Below are 14,595 nucleotides of genomic sequence, written 5' to 3' on the forward strand. Positions count from 1 at the left end.
GAAAGAACAGGTACAGGAAGCTGCTGTGGGAGAAGGCACCTTAAATCCAGGTGATGGGATTCTTGGATGACACTGTCTTTGACCTGACATCAGGGGGCGCAGCACAGTGTTGCCCAGTAGCCTGAACTCACTCCCAGGATACCCACATTTATTGGGCACTTTAAGATGGGCCCATTTATTGGTAATACAGAGGGTAAGAAATAGATTCCTATTCTCAAGTTGCATGGTCTAACGGGGGAATATAAGACAGAAATCTAAGATACAAATTGTTCTTCATAGCTAGCTAGAATCTCCCTCCAGGTTTATGAAAACTGTTTCTTGCGGTTCAACTACTGGAGGATGAAAAACTTTGCTACAGCTCATGCAGTGTCCAGAAACACTGGCAGACATGAGCCAACTCTGCACGTTACCATGAGACTGAGACCCAAAGTAGGGTTCCCCAGAGTCAAGACCAAATATTTCTACCGTCATCTTGAGTAAAACAGGCATCTCCCCAACTCCCCCAGCCTGGGCCACTGATCAGGTAATTCAGCTGGGAATATTCAGTTAATCCATTCTGCAACTGTGTGTGTTTTATTATCCATGCTGGTGCTTACTCCACAATCTGTAGTACTCCCCCTTACCTAACGCACTCCCCCTTACCTAACGCCCTCCCCACCCACCAGTCCCAAGTTCTCCTGCCGAGGAATTAGGCCCAGAGGGATCTTCCTTGGTTTGCCAGAGAAGGTGAAGGCTGCCAGGGCCCTTAAGTCCCCACTTATGAACTCACAGCCAACACATATTTGAGTCTGTACTGTGAGCCCTCTTGTCTGGTTCTGAAGACTTAAGTGAATTATAAAATCACAGTTCCTGCCCTGTGAACCTTACAGTAAGGAAAGACTGTCTAAAACAGTAAGTAATCGTGAATGCAAAAGGTAAGTGCTGGGTGCCACGGAACCTGTAAGGGATTTTGTGGAAGCAGAGTGATGGACTGGGAAATACAATGTTTAGGCTGAAGCCAGAAAGAGCCAGCATCAGGTGAAGATTTAGTCTTCTGGGTACAGAATGTTTAGGGGTCCGAGGGGGAGGGGCAGGCCCCAGCATGCTCCGGGAACTGAGTGTTAGGGCCACCGGAGAGCACAGGCGAGTAGGCAGGGTGGCGACGGAGGAAACTAAGAGAAGGTTCCAGAGTGCAACTCCCTGCAGAAAGCCTTCTGAGGTTAACCCTACTCCACCTGGAGTCTTTGCCCATCTGGTCCCAGGTCGGGCCCGCTCGAATGGGACTCTATTGGGCTGCCTGGCCTCGGGAGCGACGGCCACGGCAGCAACTTTAACTTCTGGGGGCAGGTAAGCAGCGAGGGGTGGCCCGTGGTCCCCTGTTGGGATCTCAGCGTCGACAGGAACACCATTTCTGGGCTGCCGACCTTGCACCTTGCAATGCGGGCGGCGGGCACCGAGACCTCTTCGTTCGGCTGCAACTCCGCAGTCTAGGGTTGTAAGCGCCATGACGCGAAAAACTACACTCCCCACAACCCCTTGCGCATCTCTCGCTGCGGTTGCTTAGGGCCAATCGGGAGAGGCAGCTGTGGCGGGGGCCGAGGAGGGACATTTTAAAAGGGCCGGAGATTGCGGGCGTCAGTGGCCATGGCGGATACAGCGACTACAGCACCAGTGGCAGCAGCTAGTGCCGCTAGCGCCTCGAGCGATGCACCTCCTTTCCAACTGGGCAAACCTCGCTTCCAGCAGGTGAGGACAAGGCCGTGGTCTGCGGGCCAGCGGGTGGCAGAGACAGGGCCAGCAAACTCCCCTCCAAAGTCCCCTTCAGCCCGATGGTCTCCCACCCGCAGCCAGCGGAGCCTGCAGCTAGCGCCTAGGGAGACCTCGGCCACAGCCACCCCATTCCTATTGGTCAGCGGAGCGGGCTCGGACTCCCACTGTGGCTTCCCATTGGCTCTTGGCGCCGTCATTCCCCGGCTGCCCGCGCCCTCTAGCCTTTCCCGCCCGCGGCGCCCGGTGATTGGCCGCCGCCGGCTGCGGTCAGGGTCCCGAGAGCCCCGCTCCGAGCGGCTGCTCAGGGTCTCTCCCCGCTGTGCAGCTACCCGCCCGGAGCGCAAAGTTCTAGTCCAGCCCTGGATGGGAAGTTGGCGTGGCCGGGATGCCTTCTAACTTTTTTCTCCGGTGGGGACTGACGTTCCTTTCGAGCTGCTGGCGGAGCCGCCGGGCAGCGTCGCGCCCCGCGGTCATCCCCCAGCCCTGGCCCCCAAGCCGGGCCCGGCGCGCGCGACGGGTTTGGGGGCGAGTGCCGAGGCGAGAGGGGGCCCGGCGACCCCCGTGCCCGCGCCCCCTCGCGGGCTGAGGATTTGCTGACGCAGCGAGCCGGCCGCTGCCCTGCGGGGATGCCGCCCGGGCGTGCAGGGGAAACGCTGTGTCATCCCCTGAGGCCGCCCTCCCTTCGAGGGGCTCGGGAGCCCCCCCACCCCCCGCTGCGTTCTCTGCAGAGGTCTCCCGCGCCTGGGCTCTCGCACCGCGGGGCACTGGCTCTAGGCAGACCCGCTAGTGCTCTGCGGGGCACGGCGACAGGGGTTCTTTCCTTCCGGGACCCCGCTGGGTCGTCGCCGACTAGGTCCCGGTCTGCGGAGGCGGAGGTGGAACTCCGAGTCCGGGCGGCTAGCTGGGCCCGGAGCCGGAGAGGGGCGGCTCCCTCGCCCCAGACCCTCGGGCTCGCGAGCCTCCCGCACCGAGGCGACGGTGTTTATTAGGAAACGGACAGAGAGACCGCTGAAGTGAACCGGGGATTGCCAGGGGTGGGCGGCAGCCGAAGCGGCCAGAAAAGAACTTTGCAGGAAGAAAGGAAATTGTGCAAAGGTCGGTGTGGTGGCTTTTTTTTTTTTTTTTTTTTTTCAAATCGTGGTGGTTGAAGGGGGACAGGTTCCAGCAAAAGGGGGTCTCGAACTTCGCTGATAATTAGGGAACTTGGCTCCTGAGCCATCTGAAAAAAATGCCCCCAGTGTTTCTTAACAGGACTTTAATTCCTTTTAAAAGTAGGCCATCTCAGCATGTAGGTATCCAAGGCGAGATTGGCATCTTCCTTCCAGCGTAGGAGGCCATCTAAGGGTGAGATTGTTGGGGTGCACACCTCTTGGCCAGCACATGTCTTTCGCCCCCCCGAGTGGGATCCTCATAGCTCAGCGTTCAGTCTGCCCTATGGTCCTCTAAATGTTTGCTGTGTGACGACTTGGTTTCCTCAAACCCCCTGCAGGCCTCTTGCCAGAAGGGGTTGAACTTGCCCTTCTATGCCTCTGTCTTACGCTGATAGAGGCAGGTTAGGCATATAGTAATGTGCCAAGTAAAAGATTTGTGAGGTGTTTTTTTTTTTTCTCCAGGTGTCTGTTATCTGTATGTGGCACTTGGGACATTAAGTTACCCAACAGACATTTATCAAATATGTCTTAGTGACTTAGATGACTGAACCCTTTGCTGTGAGCACCGCTCTAGAGCTATAGATAAACATTTGAGGTTACCTTGTTCCTGCAGCCATTGGGGTACTTCTTTTTGGCATCGCTCTTGAAGGCAGTAAGAGTATTTGTTTTATCCACTTTTTTTTTTTTTTTGAGACGGAGTTTCGCTCTTGTTACCCAGGCTGGAGTGCAATGGCGCGATCTCGGCTCACCGCAACCTCTGCCTCCTGGGTTCAGGCAATTCTCCTGCCTCAGCCTCCTGAGTAGCTGGGATTATAGGCACGCACAACCATGCCCAGCTAATTTTTTGTATTTTTAGTAGAGACGGGGTTTCACCATGTTGACCAGGTTGGTCTCGATCTCTCGACCTCGTGATCCACCCGCCTCGGCCTCCCAAAGTGCTGGGATTACAGGCTTGAGCCACCGCGCCCGGCCGTTTTATCCACTTTTGAAGCTCCCTCGTCCATCCTAGTGACCGGCCTAAAGCACATTACATGTGATTCATCCATATTAAGGATCTTCTCTTTCCTCCACATCTGCTCCTCCCGCATGGCTCCCTGGCTCTGCAAGCAGCCCAACTTGCCACCCAATCAATGCAGTCAGAAACCAGGGAGCTGCCTGTCTTCTTTCCTTCTCCCTCACCCTCTAAATGGAACCAGAGACGCAGTGATCTTACCTCTTACACAGCTCTCAAGTCCACCCAGCTCTACTGCCGGAATCCTGGACCAAGCTCTCATCATCTGTTTCCTGGGCCACTGCTGTAGCCTTGCAACAGGTCTTCCTGCTTCCATTCTGGCCCTCTTCCAGCACCTCCTCCTTCTGCAAGGGAGTATCCCAACAATAGAGATCTGATCAAGGGACTCCCCACCCCCTTGCACATTTAAATACCCTCCAATGGCTTCCCCTGGTTTTGAGATAAAGACCTCACTTCTGAAGGGGCCCGGAAAGTGTGCAAGGCTCACCCCACTGACTACTTCCTTAAATCACACCCTCCACCCACCCACCCACACCATGCACCCTCCCTCACATCACACTGGCTGCTTTTCAGCCTCTGAACCCACCATGTTTCCTCCCACCACTGGGCCGTCTGCTTGAAACATCACCTCTTCCTCTGTCCCAACTCTTGTTCCCACTCTTCTTTATCCTTGGTGTATCCATGAAGCATCACTTTCTTGGAGAAGCCTCCTGCCACTCCCAGGTTGAATTTTTGACTGTTCCCTTACTGCAAGCACCTATCTCGGTGTATACATTGATTTGTGATGATTATTTCCTTGCCATTTGTGTCTCCCTTTCAACTATGGACTTGTAGAAGTGAGGGCTGTGCCTGTCTTCACTCCATGTTGACTCTCCCAAGGCTCAGCACAGTGCCTGGCAGTTAAGAGGTGCTTAATGAAAATTTGTTGTATATGTGAATATCTTGGAGACAGATCAGTAGGGCTTTGCAGACTTGAATTAAATTGACTTGTAAGATTGTGACTGGGGAGGTGGGCCAACTTTTTTTCCAAATTCTCCCTTAGGGATCTTATAAAATTGCAGCCAAGTGGAGCATGTTTGACAGTGTAAGATTTATTAGTGCTGAGACACCCCAGAGTTGAAGTGTCTCTAAGGAGGTGAGTCTAAAGACACAAAGGTTGGCCAGTCTCAAGACACTGGGTTGACGAGCTCTTTTAGGGTCCATCCTACATCTCTGTGTCCTGCCCTGGCATGTAATAGTTGTGTAATATGTGCTCATAGTACCTTGTGCTGGCCTGACAGAAGCCTGCTTCAAGGTGGTTGATAATCCAGGGTTCATTCCCAGCACCCATGTCAGGGACATGACTTTTGTTCCCCAACTAATCTCACCACTTTCTGCAGGATTTGGCACCAAGCTCTTTCCTTATTCCCTGGAGTCACTCCAGAACTCTTCTTTACTTCCTCAAGGGTCTCCCTGTGCAAATGGACAGAGGGTGGAAGAGGGTGGAGGGTGTGGAGGATCAGAGGGTGAAGAAAGATGATGGGTGTTGGTCTGTGACTTTCTTTCTCCCTGTAAGATGGTGATGATAGCCAAGCATCATTCCATCCTTTTTGTGTATTGTCTTACTCAATTTTCACAAAAACCCTGTGAGGCAGTTGTAATGATCTTCATTTTATGGGTAATAAAACTGCAGCACACAAACAGATTAACTTCCCAGTCAGTCTGGCTCCAGAGTTCATGTTTGTTTATTTATTTGTTGTCAACTTTTTATTATGGAAGTTTACAAACATATAAATCTGGAGACAGTTGTCAGTGAACCTTTACGCACCCATCATCCAGTTTCAGCAGTTGCCAACTTAAAGCCAACCTTGTTTCATCTATACACCCAACCCCCACAACTCATATCAATGAATTATTCTGAAGCAAAGCCCAAACATCCCATCATTTCATTGAACCTATTAGTAGGTGTCTCTTAAAAAGTAAAGACTCTTTAGTTAGCTTTTTAAAAATAAACTTTTTTACTTTGGAATAATTTCAGACTTACAGAAGTCAAAAGACAGTAGAGAATTAATTCCTGCCTAGCCCTCATCCATTGTCCTCTATTATCGTCTTCCATTGCCAGAATACATTTTTCAAAACTAAGAAACTAACATGGGTACATTATCATTAACTACTCTCTGGACTTCGTTGAATTTTACTGTTTTTTACACAAATGCCTCCTTTCTGTCCTAGCATCCCATCCAGGAACATGTTACATTTAGTCATCATGTCTCTTTAGCCTCCTCTGGTCTGTGACAGTCATAGTACTTGGGAGTTTTTCTCAGACTTTACTTGTTTTTTATTACCTTGAAAATTTTGGAAGATTTTTTGTAGAGTGTCCCTCAATTTGAGTTTGCCTACTGTCTTTCTTTTGGGTAGACTGGAGTTATGGTTTTGTTTTGTTTTGTTTTGAGACTGGAGTCTTGCTCTGTCGCCCAGACTGGAGTGCAGTGGTGCGATCTCGGCTCAGTGCAACTTCTGCCTCCCAGGTCCAGGTGATTCTCTTGCCTCAGCCTGCCGAGTAGCTGGGATTACAGGCACGAGCCATCACACCCAGCTAATTTTTGTATTTTTAGTAGAGACAGGGTTTCATCATGTTGGCTAGGATGGGTTCAATCTCGTGATCCGCCCGTCTTGGTCTCCCAGAGTGCTGGGATTACAGGCGTGAGCCACCGCACCGGCCTCAGAGTTATGGGTTTTGGGGTAAGTATATCACAGAGGTAAAGTGCTCTCTTTATCATATGATATTGGAGGGCTTTTTGATTCATTTAACATAACCACACCCTTAAAACACCTAAAATCATTATTTCTCTTTTTTAGAGACAGAGTTTCTGTCTGTCACCCGAACTAGAGTACAGTGGAACAGTAGGGCTTAAGCAATCCTCCGGCCTCAATCTCTGAGTTAGCCACTGTGCATGGCCATATTTATATATATATTTTTGTAGAGACAGGTGTCTTGCTATTTTGCCGAGACTGGTATCAAACTCCTGACCTCTAATGATTCTTCTGCCTCAGCCTCCCAAAATGCTGGGATTTACAGGCATGTAAATGAGCCACTGTACCTGGCCCATTAATTCTTAATATCATCAAGTAACCAGTCACTATTTATATTTCCTTGATCATCACATAAGTTATTTGTAGTTGGTTTGTTTGAATCAGGATCCCATAAGCCCCCACATATGATTACCTTTGAGTATCTCTCTTTTGTATCTTTTATTTATTTTTTTGAAGACAGAGTCTCTCTCTGTCATCCTGGCAGGAGTACAGTGGTGTGATGACAGTTCTCTGTAACCTCCGCCTCCGGGGTTCAATTGATCCTCCTGCCTTAGCCTCCTGAGTAGCTGGGATTACAGATATATGCCACCCCACCCAGCTAATTTTTGTATTTTTAGTAGAGATGGGGTTTCGCCATGTTGGCCAGGCTGGTCTTAAACTTCTGACCTCTGGTGATCCACTCGCCTCCACCTGCCAAAGTTCTGAGATTACAGGCATGAGCCACTGCACCTGGCCTTTTTTGTATCTTTTAATCTGTTAGTTCTGCCTTCCTCTTTTCTCTTTTTTTTTTTTTTGAGACGGAGTTTCGCTCTTGTTACCCAGGCTGGAGTGCAATGGCGCGATCTCGGCTCACCGCAACCTCCGCCTCCTGGGTTCAGGCAATTCTCCTGCCTCAGCCTCCTGAGTAGGTGGGATTACAGGCACGCACCACCATGCCCAGCTAATTTTTTGTATTTTTAGTAGAGACGGGGTTTCACCATGTTGACCGGGATGGTCTCGATCTCTCAACCTCGTGATCCACCCGCCTCGGCCTCCCAAAGTGCTGGGATTACAGGCTTGAGCCACCGCGACCGGCCCTCTTTTCTCTTTATATTTGTTGAAGAAATGTTTGTTTGTCCCTGTAGAATTCCCTCCTTCTCGGTGTAGCTGATGGCATCTCTGTGATAGTGGTTAGCATGTTCCTTGTGCATTTAACTACTACCCCAAGTGCCTAGTCAAAGGGAGGAGATGACAACGCAGCACCCAGGGAACCTCTGAGAGCTACTTTGCTTCTTTTCCTCTTCCTTTTCTGCTCATTTCCTCTCCTGACCTCACTGTTTTCCCTTCTAGCCCAGACACCATGTTTACCAAGTTGGGGCCTCAGGACAGGAAACAAACACACATGCTTTTCTTCCATTTGTGTTTCAGTCCATTTATAAATTGTTGTCCAGGGCCAGGCACGGTGTCTTATGCTGGTAATCCCAGCACTTTGGCACTTTGGGAGGCTAAGGTGGGCAAATCACTTGATGCCAGGAGTTTGAGACCAGCCTGGCCAACATGGTGAAACCCCATCTCTATTAAAAATACAAAAAATTAGCTGGTCGTAGTGGCAGGCACCTGTAATCCCAGCTACTCAGGAGGCTGAAGCAGGAGAATTGCTTGGACATGATAGGCGGAAGTTGCAGTGAGCTGAGTTCGTACCATTGCACTCCAGACTGGGCAACAAGAGCAAAATTCCATCTAAAAAAAAAAAAATTGTTGTCCAGCTGCAGTGGCTCATGCCTGTAATCCCAACTTTGGGAGGCCAACACAGGAGGATTGCTTGAGGCCAGGAACTAGAGACCATCCTGGACAATATAGTGAGACCCCATGTCTACAAAAATTTTGAAAACCAGCTGAGCGTGGTAGCATGCCCTTGTAGTCCCAGCTACTTGGGAGGCTGGGACAGGAGGATCCCTTGAATCCAGAAGTCTGAAGCTGGAGTGAGCTATGATCACACAGCTGCACTTCAGCTGGGCAACAGAATGAGACCCTGTCTCAAAAAAAGAAGGAAAGAAGTTTTTTTAACAACTTCTGGCAAGATGTGGTGGCTCATGCTTGTAATCCCAGCACTTTGAGAGGCAGAGATGGGCAGATCACTTGATCCCAGAAGTTTGAGACAAGCCCAGGCAACATGGTGAAACCCTGTCTCTACAAAAAAATATAAAAATTAGCCCTGTGTGGTGACACATGCCTGTAGTCCCAGGTATTCCAGAGGCTGAGGTGGGAGAATCACCTGAGTCCAGAAAGTAGCGGTTGTAGTGAGCTGTGTCATGCCACTGCATTCCAGCATGAGTGACAAAATGAGACTCTGTCTTGAAAACAAAAATTCCTTGCTCTTTTGGAAGTCTCATTTATCTGCTGAGATGGCTGGGGATGTGAGTGTGCTGGGGAACAAGGCCTAGGTGAGCAGAGCAGGCTGGTTCCACAGGGCTGCCTCTGGGGCATGGAGAGCTTTCTGGGCAGAAAAATGCTTTCTTCACTTCAAGGTTGGAAGGTTTTTGTGGGTTGAGAGTTGGGAGGCAAGGGGGAAATTTCTCATAGTTTGCTTGAAATAAAGTTCTAAAATCGCAGTACCCTGCATGCAGGTAGTTACGTATTTTAATCATTTTCTTCCTATAGCTGAGACAGTGAGTTTTTTCTAGTGCTGCTCTTGGGCTGGTTTGTGCAGTGAAGGGGGGTCATCATTTCCAAGAGTCATACTGGGCAAGTTTTAAAATAGACACTGATGCCTGGAGGCCACCCCCACAGCAATAGAATCAGAATCCGTGGTTGTATGGCCTGGTTTTTGAAGTACCCAGATAGTTCAGGGTGCAGCTGATTCAGGACTACTGGGCTGGCGCAGCCTTTCTGCTTTGGGCTGTAGGTTCAGTGAGTATATTATTCTTAATCCTGAAGAGTAGTAATTTGGAGGTCTGGTGTGTGTAGTTGGGGGACAGTGTCAGCCTCTGTGATATTTGTTCTCAGCTGCCGCTCCCAAGGCCTGGTCTCCCTGGGGGGCCTGCAGATGGGAGAGAGCTGGCTGGTGGAGGTGGGAAGGCAGCTGCTGCTGCAGGCCACAGGCTCCTGCTGAGAATTAGCTGACTCACCTTTCTTGTGAAGGGAAAGAGAAGGAATCACTTGGCTGACTCATTCTTCCTGCAAAGAAAAAGGGGAGGAAAATCATCTACTGATTGTGTGATTGGGTAAAGATGGCTGAATTTGGGAGGGAAGCTCTACATTTTAGACGATTGAGAAAATGAAAATGAACTGCGACTGAGAAAGTAAAAACCTTCCTTGCCATTCATCTGGCAGGGAGGACAGACACAGCCAGCTGCAAAGAAACAGTGTTTCTCACAAGAGCTATAAAGTATGGGAACAACCTTCTTCCAGTAACCACCCCTTTCATACTCCTGTCTCACTCTGTAAGGTCCTAGACTGCCAGGAACTTTGCTGTTTAAATCATATCATTAGGAATGAACCATCCACCTCTTGATTGGCAGGTCTAAGTTCCTCTGCCTCAGAGAATCGACCCATAGCTGCAAATAAGGGGTTCCTGGTCACAACATTTCTCATTACTCTTAACTTTATAGTTTTTAAGGAAAATGACTATGAGTCATTGGTCCGGACCTATGTTGACTCCTTTCCACACAGTCTTGCTTTCCGTGGAGCCTGTTGAAGCACTGCTTCATTTAAATTTTACTCTACCTTCCTTAAATCAAATTCTATGCTAAATATTTTTTTCTTTGTTGGCAAGGTACCCCATAATTCCTCTGCTGTGTACCCTTCTTAGTTGAGTGAGTCAGTAAATCTGACTTTGTCAGACTATAGGTTTGTTGTCTGTATAGTGGGTAGAGGGGTGTGTCTTAGGCCAATCTGTGCCTGACATTTCCAACTCAGAATCTCTTTCTTGAATCTCAGTCCAAGTGTTTGCTGCAAAATTACATCTGGAAGGCCCTTCAAATATCTCAGACTAATATAATCAATACAGAGTTTTTATCTTCCTCCCACTTAATCTGTATGCTTCTTGCTGTCCCTGTTCTGGTTAACAAACATTCATGTCTCACTAGAAAGCTAGGCATTATCTGTGGATGCTCTTCCTCATTCCCTACAGTCAGTCAGCCTTGCTACCTCCAGGACTTAGCACAGTGCTGGGCACACAGTAGGCCCCCTTGATACTGGGTTGAATGGTGAATGAATGAAGAGACCACAGGAGTCTGGTGCAGCTTCTGATCCTAAGCTTCATGCCTTCATCCTCTTGCATTTACCCTCCTCTGTTAGGTAAACTCATCCACCCCCTGCTCCCAGCTCCACTGGGATACCTCCTTGACTCACACTAGGAAGACATAAGAAGAACTCTGTGTGTCCCCAGTACACTTTGTGATGCATCATTTAAGCTCTAATCAGTGTTTTGTGGTTATTTATTTGTTTATAGTTATTAGTCTGTCTTAATGGGCTCTGAGCTCTTTGAAGGCTTGTTCATTCAGTATCCCCTGAGCCTAGCTCATTAGGAGTTTCTAGATGTCTGTGGAGCAAAGTGCTTTATCTGGGAGTCTCCCCCAGTAGCTGTGGTTGAAAGTGACACAAGAAGGCTGGCAGGCCTGGGACAGGATGAAAACCGTGCCAACTGCAGGACAAGTCAGAGGCTGAAGTTTCTGCTGGACCATCTTCAAGAAGTTGCTTTGCTCAGTCCATTCTCCTTGCAAGTTCTCTCCTCTGCCCCTGCTCATCCTCTTCCCTCCTTGGACCACTAGCTGCCATACAGCTATCCTTTCCTAATCCTGTCTTCTCTTCAAGGCCCAGCCCACCTCTACCACACCCAGAAGCCTTGAAGCCACTGGCTGCTCATCAGCCCACTCATGCATTCCTATGGCAGGAGACCCTTCTTTTCAGATATGTAAGGAGACTTGGGACCAGGGAGGATAGGGAAGGAGCATTCAATAGCCCATGTCCTTCAGGAGCTCATAATCAAGTGTAATACTTAAAATATCAGTTCATATTTTACTTTATTTATTTATTTTTCTTTTTTGAGACAGAGTCTCTGTTGCCCAGACTGGAGTGCAATGGCACGGTTTCAGATCACTGGAACCTCCGCCTCCTGGGTTCAAATAATTCTCCTGCCTCAGCCTCTTGAGTAGCTGGGACTACAGGTGCCCACCACCATGCCTGGCTAATTTTTGTGTTTTTCTTTTAGTAGAGACAGGGTTTTACCATATTGGTCAGGCCGGTCTCGAACTCCTGACCTCAAGTGATCCACCCATCTCAGCCTCCGAAAAGAGCCACCATGCCTGGCCTTTACTTTATTTTATAATATTTTTGGAGACAGGCACTTGCTTTGTCACCCAGGCTGGAAGGCAGTGGCATGATCCTGGCTCACTGCAGCCTCGAACTTCTGGGCTGAAGTGGTCCTCATACCTCCTAAGTAGCTGGGACTACTTACCACCATGCCTGGCTAATTTTTAAATTTTTTTTTAGATATGGGGTCTCACTGTGTTGCCCAGGCTGATCTCAAACTCCTGGGCTCAAGTGATCCTATCATTCAGCCTCCCAAGTAGCTGGGATTATAGGAGCAAGCCTCTGTGACCAGCTTGCATTTTGCTCTAAATATATATTTTAAAATATAGTATCATTTCTGTGTATTATGTATAATATTGATTTTTTTTTTTTTTTTTTTTTTTTTTTTTGAGACGGAGTTTTGCTCTTGTTACCCAGGCTGGAGTGCAATGGCGTGATCTTGGCTCACCGCAACCTCCGCCTCCTGGGTTCAGGCAATTCTCCTGCCTCAGCCTCCCGAGTAGCTGGAGTTACAGGCACGTGCCACCATGCCCAGCTAATTTTTTGCACTTTTATTAGAGATGGGCTTTCACCATGTTGACCCGGATGGTCTCGATCTCTTGACCTCGTGATCCACCCGCCTTGGCCTCCCAAAGTGCTGGGATTACAGGCGTGAGCCACCGCACCCGGCCGATTTTTTTATTTCAAAAGCAATTTACAGACTTGGAAATATAAATCGTATATAAGCCTATTACCCAGAGGCTATCTCTGTTAGTATTTTAGTGTATTTTCATTTAGGTTTTTTGAAAATATAATTTTTACCTTTTTATTTTGGAACACTTTCAGTCTTACATAAACATTGCAAGAAATAAAAGGAAAACTTCCCTATACCCTTTGCCTAGACAACCAGTTTTTAGCATCTTATCACATTTCCTTTATTATTCTGTTTGTCTACAGGTAATCATATAGTCTGGACACGTAGCAAATATACATGATATCATCAGGACATCTTTAGTCTGTAAATAAATGAAATTATAGTACCTACATGTCCAGATTTTATGGCTGCTCTGTATTTTTACATGTTATTTTTCTTCAACTATTTACGAATAGGCTGTATTCATTCATTTCCTAATATATCAGCTAGATCTCTTTTTTTTTTTTTTGAGACGGAGTCTTGCTTTGTTGCCCAGACTGGAGTGCAGTGGTGCGATCTTGGCTCACTGCAACCTCCACCTCCCAGGTTCAAGTGATTCTCTTGCCTCAGCCTCCCAAGTAGCTGGGATTACAGGCACACACCACTGTACCTGGCTAAATTTTGTATTTTTAGTGGAGAAGGGGTTTCACTCTGTTGGCAAGGCTGGTCTCGAACCCCTGACCTTAGGTGATCCGCCCGCCTTGGCCTCCTAAAGTGCTAGAATTACAGGCATGAGCCACCGTGCTTGGCCCAGCATGTATTTCTTAAGAATAAGGACATTCTCATATATAAACACAAAGTAGTAATTACATTCAGGAGATTTAACATGGATACAACACTTTTATTAACCTATGGCCCGTATTCCATTTTTGTCACTTGTCTCAGTAATGCTCTTGAGATCATTCCCCACTCTACTCCAGGACCCAATCCCAAGTCACACAATGCATCTAGTTCTCTCTTTAGTTTCTTTAATGTGGAGCTGTCTCATTCTCAGTCTTTCTTTGTTTTTATGACATTGATGTATTTGAAAAACAAAACCAATTAATTTATGGAATGTCCCTCAATTTGCGTTTGTTTTGTTTTCTCATTAGATTCAGTCCCTTTGGAATATTATGTGAATGATGCTGTGGACTTCTCAGATTATGACATTTGGAAGAACACACTGTGCCACCTGCCCTTCATTGATCCTTTTAACATGTCCCCATCATTTTTGGGGTGTAAGACTTCATTACTTTCTGGTGCAACAAAATGTACCAGTTTCATCTTGCACCCTCCCTTCTCCAGCCTTCAAATCAGCTCCTTTTGTAAAGAACCCTGGTCCCTGTTAGTGGACCAGGATCTGGATGTCATTTCGTCTTTTTGCTTTCACTTAGTATCTGTCTAGCTCTGTTTATCTGCTTGTTTATTGAGTTGGAATCACACTGCTTATATGCATTTCATAAAATTATAAGCATTATTCCATGTCATAAATGTTTGAAAACATAATTTTAAAGGCTGCATAGTATTCGGTCATATGAATGGGACATCATTTATTTAATCATCCACCTTTGTAAATAATACAGCAGTGAACATCTTGGTGTATCCACCTGACCACATCTTTGAACATTTTGGATTATTTCCTTAGACAACCTTCTTAGGGGTGAAATTTTGCCAGGACAGCATTGTGAGCCTCCCCTATGTATGTCTTAAATGGGGAAATGGTCCAGGTTGTCTGGATTATAAGAGGTTAGAGAGGCAGCTGTTCCTGTTAGGAATGGATTGAAGCTTGACCTGATTTGTGACAGACAGCACCTGGGAAGTGGTGGCATTAGGGGTTAGAGGTTGCTTCATGCAGGGGTGCCATGGTGGAAGAGAAATGGAGGTGGGATAAGAACTCTTGTGTTGGGGTACTTTGAGGTGACCTGGATCCTATTGCAGGGTCTTTA

General features: G+C 47.8%; 1 protein-coding gene across 5 annotated transcripts in view; it reads left to right on the forward strand.

Moving 5' to 3' along the window:
• Positions 1-1,517: 1,517 nt before the first annotated feature.
• Positions 1,518-14,595, forward strand: part of SFXN5 (sideroflexin 5) — a 129,903-nt gene continuing 116,825 nt past the window's right edge. For 2 of the 5 annotated variants that reach the window (XM_074398423.1, XM_074398424.1), the window contains exon 1: positions 1,534-1,725. In XM_074398423.1, the coding sequence (XP_074254524.1) occupies positions 1,624-1,725 (102 nt within the window). In that variant the 5' untranslated portion in view covers positions 1,534-1,623. Of the gene's footprint in view, positions 1,726-14,595 lie in introns of all 5 variants that reach the window. The other 3 variants (XM_074398439.1, XM_039474036.2, XM_003922610.4) reach the window with 3 other exon arrangements.

Source organism: Saimiri boliviensis, chromosome 1, assembly GCF_048565385.1.
Source record: "Saimiri boliviensis isolate mSaiBol1 chromosome 1, mSaiBol1.pri, whole genome shotgun sequence".
Lineage (NCBI taxonomy): Eukaryota > Metazoa > Chordata > Mammalia > Primates > Cebidae > Saimiri > Saimiri boliviensis.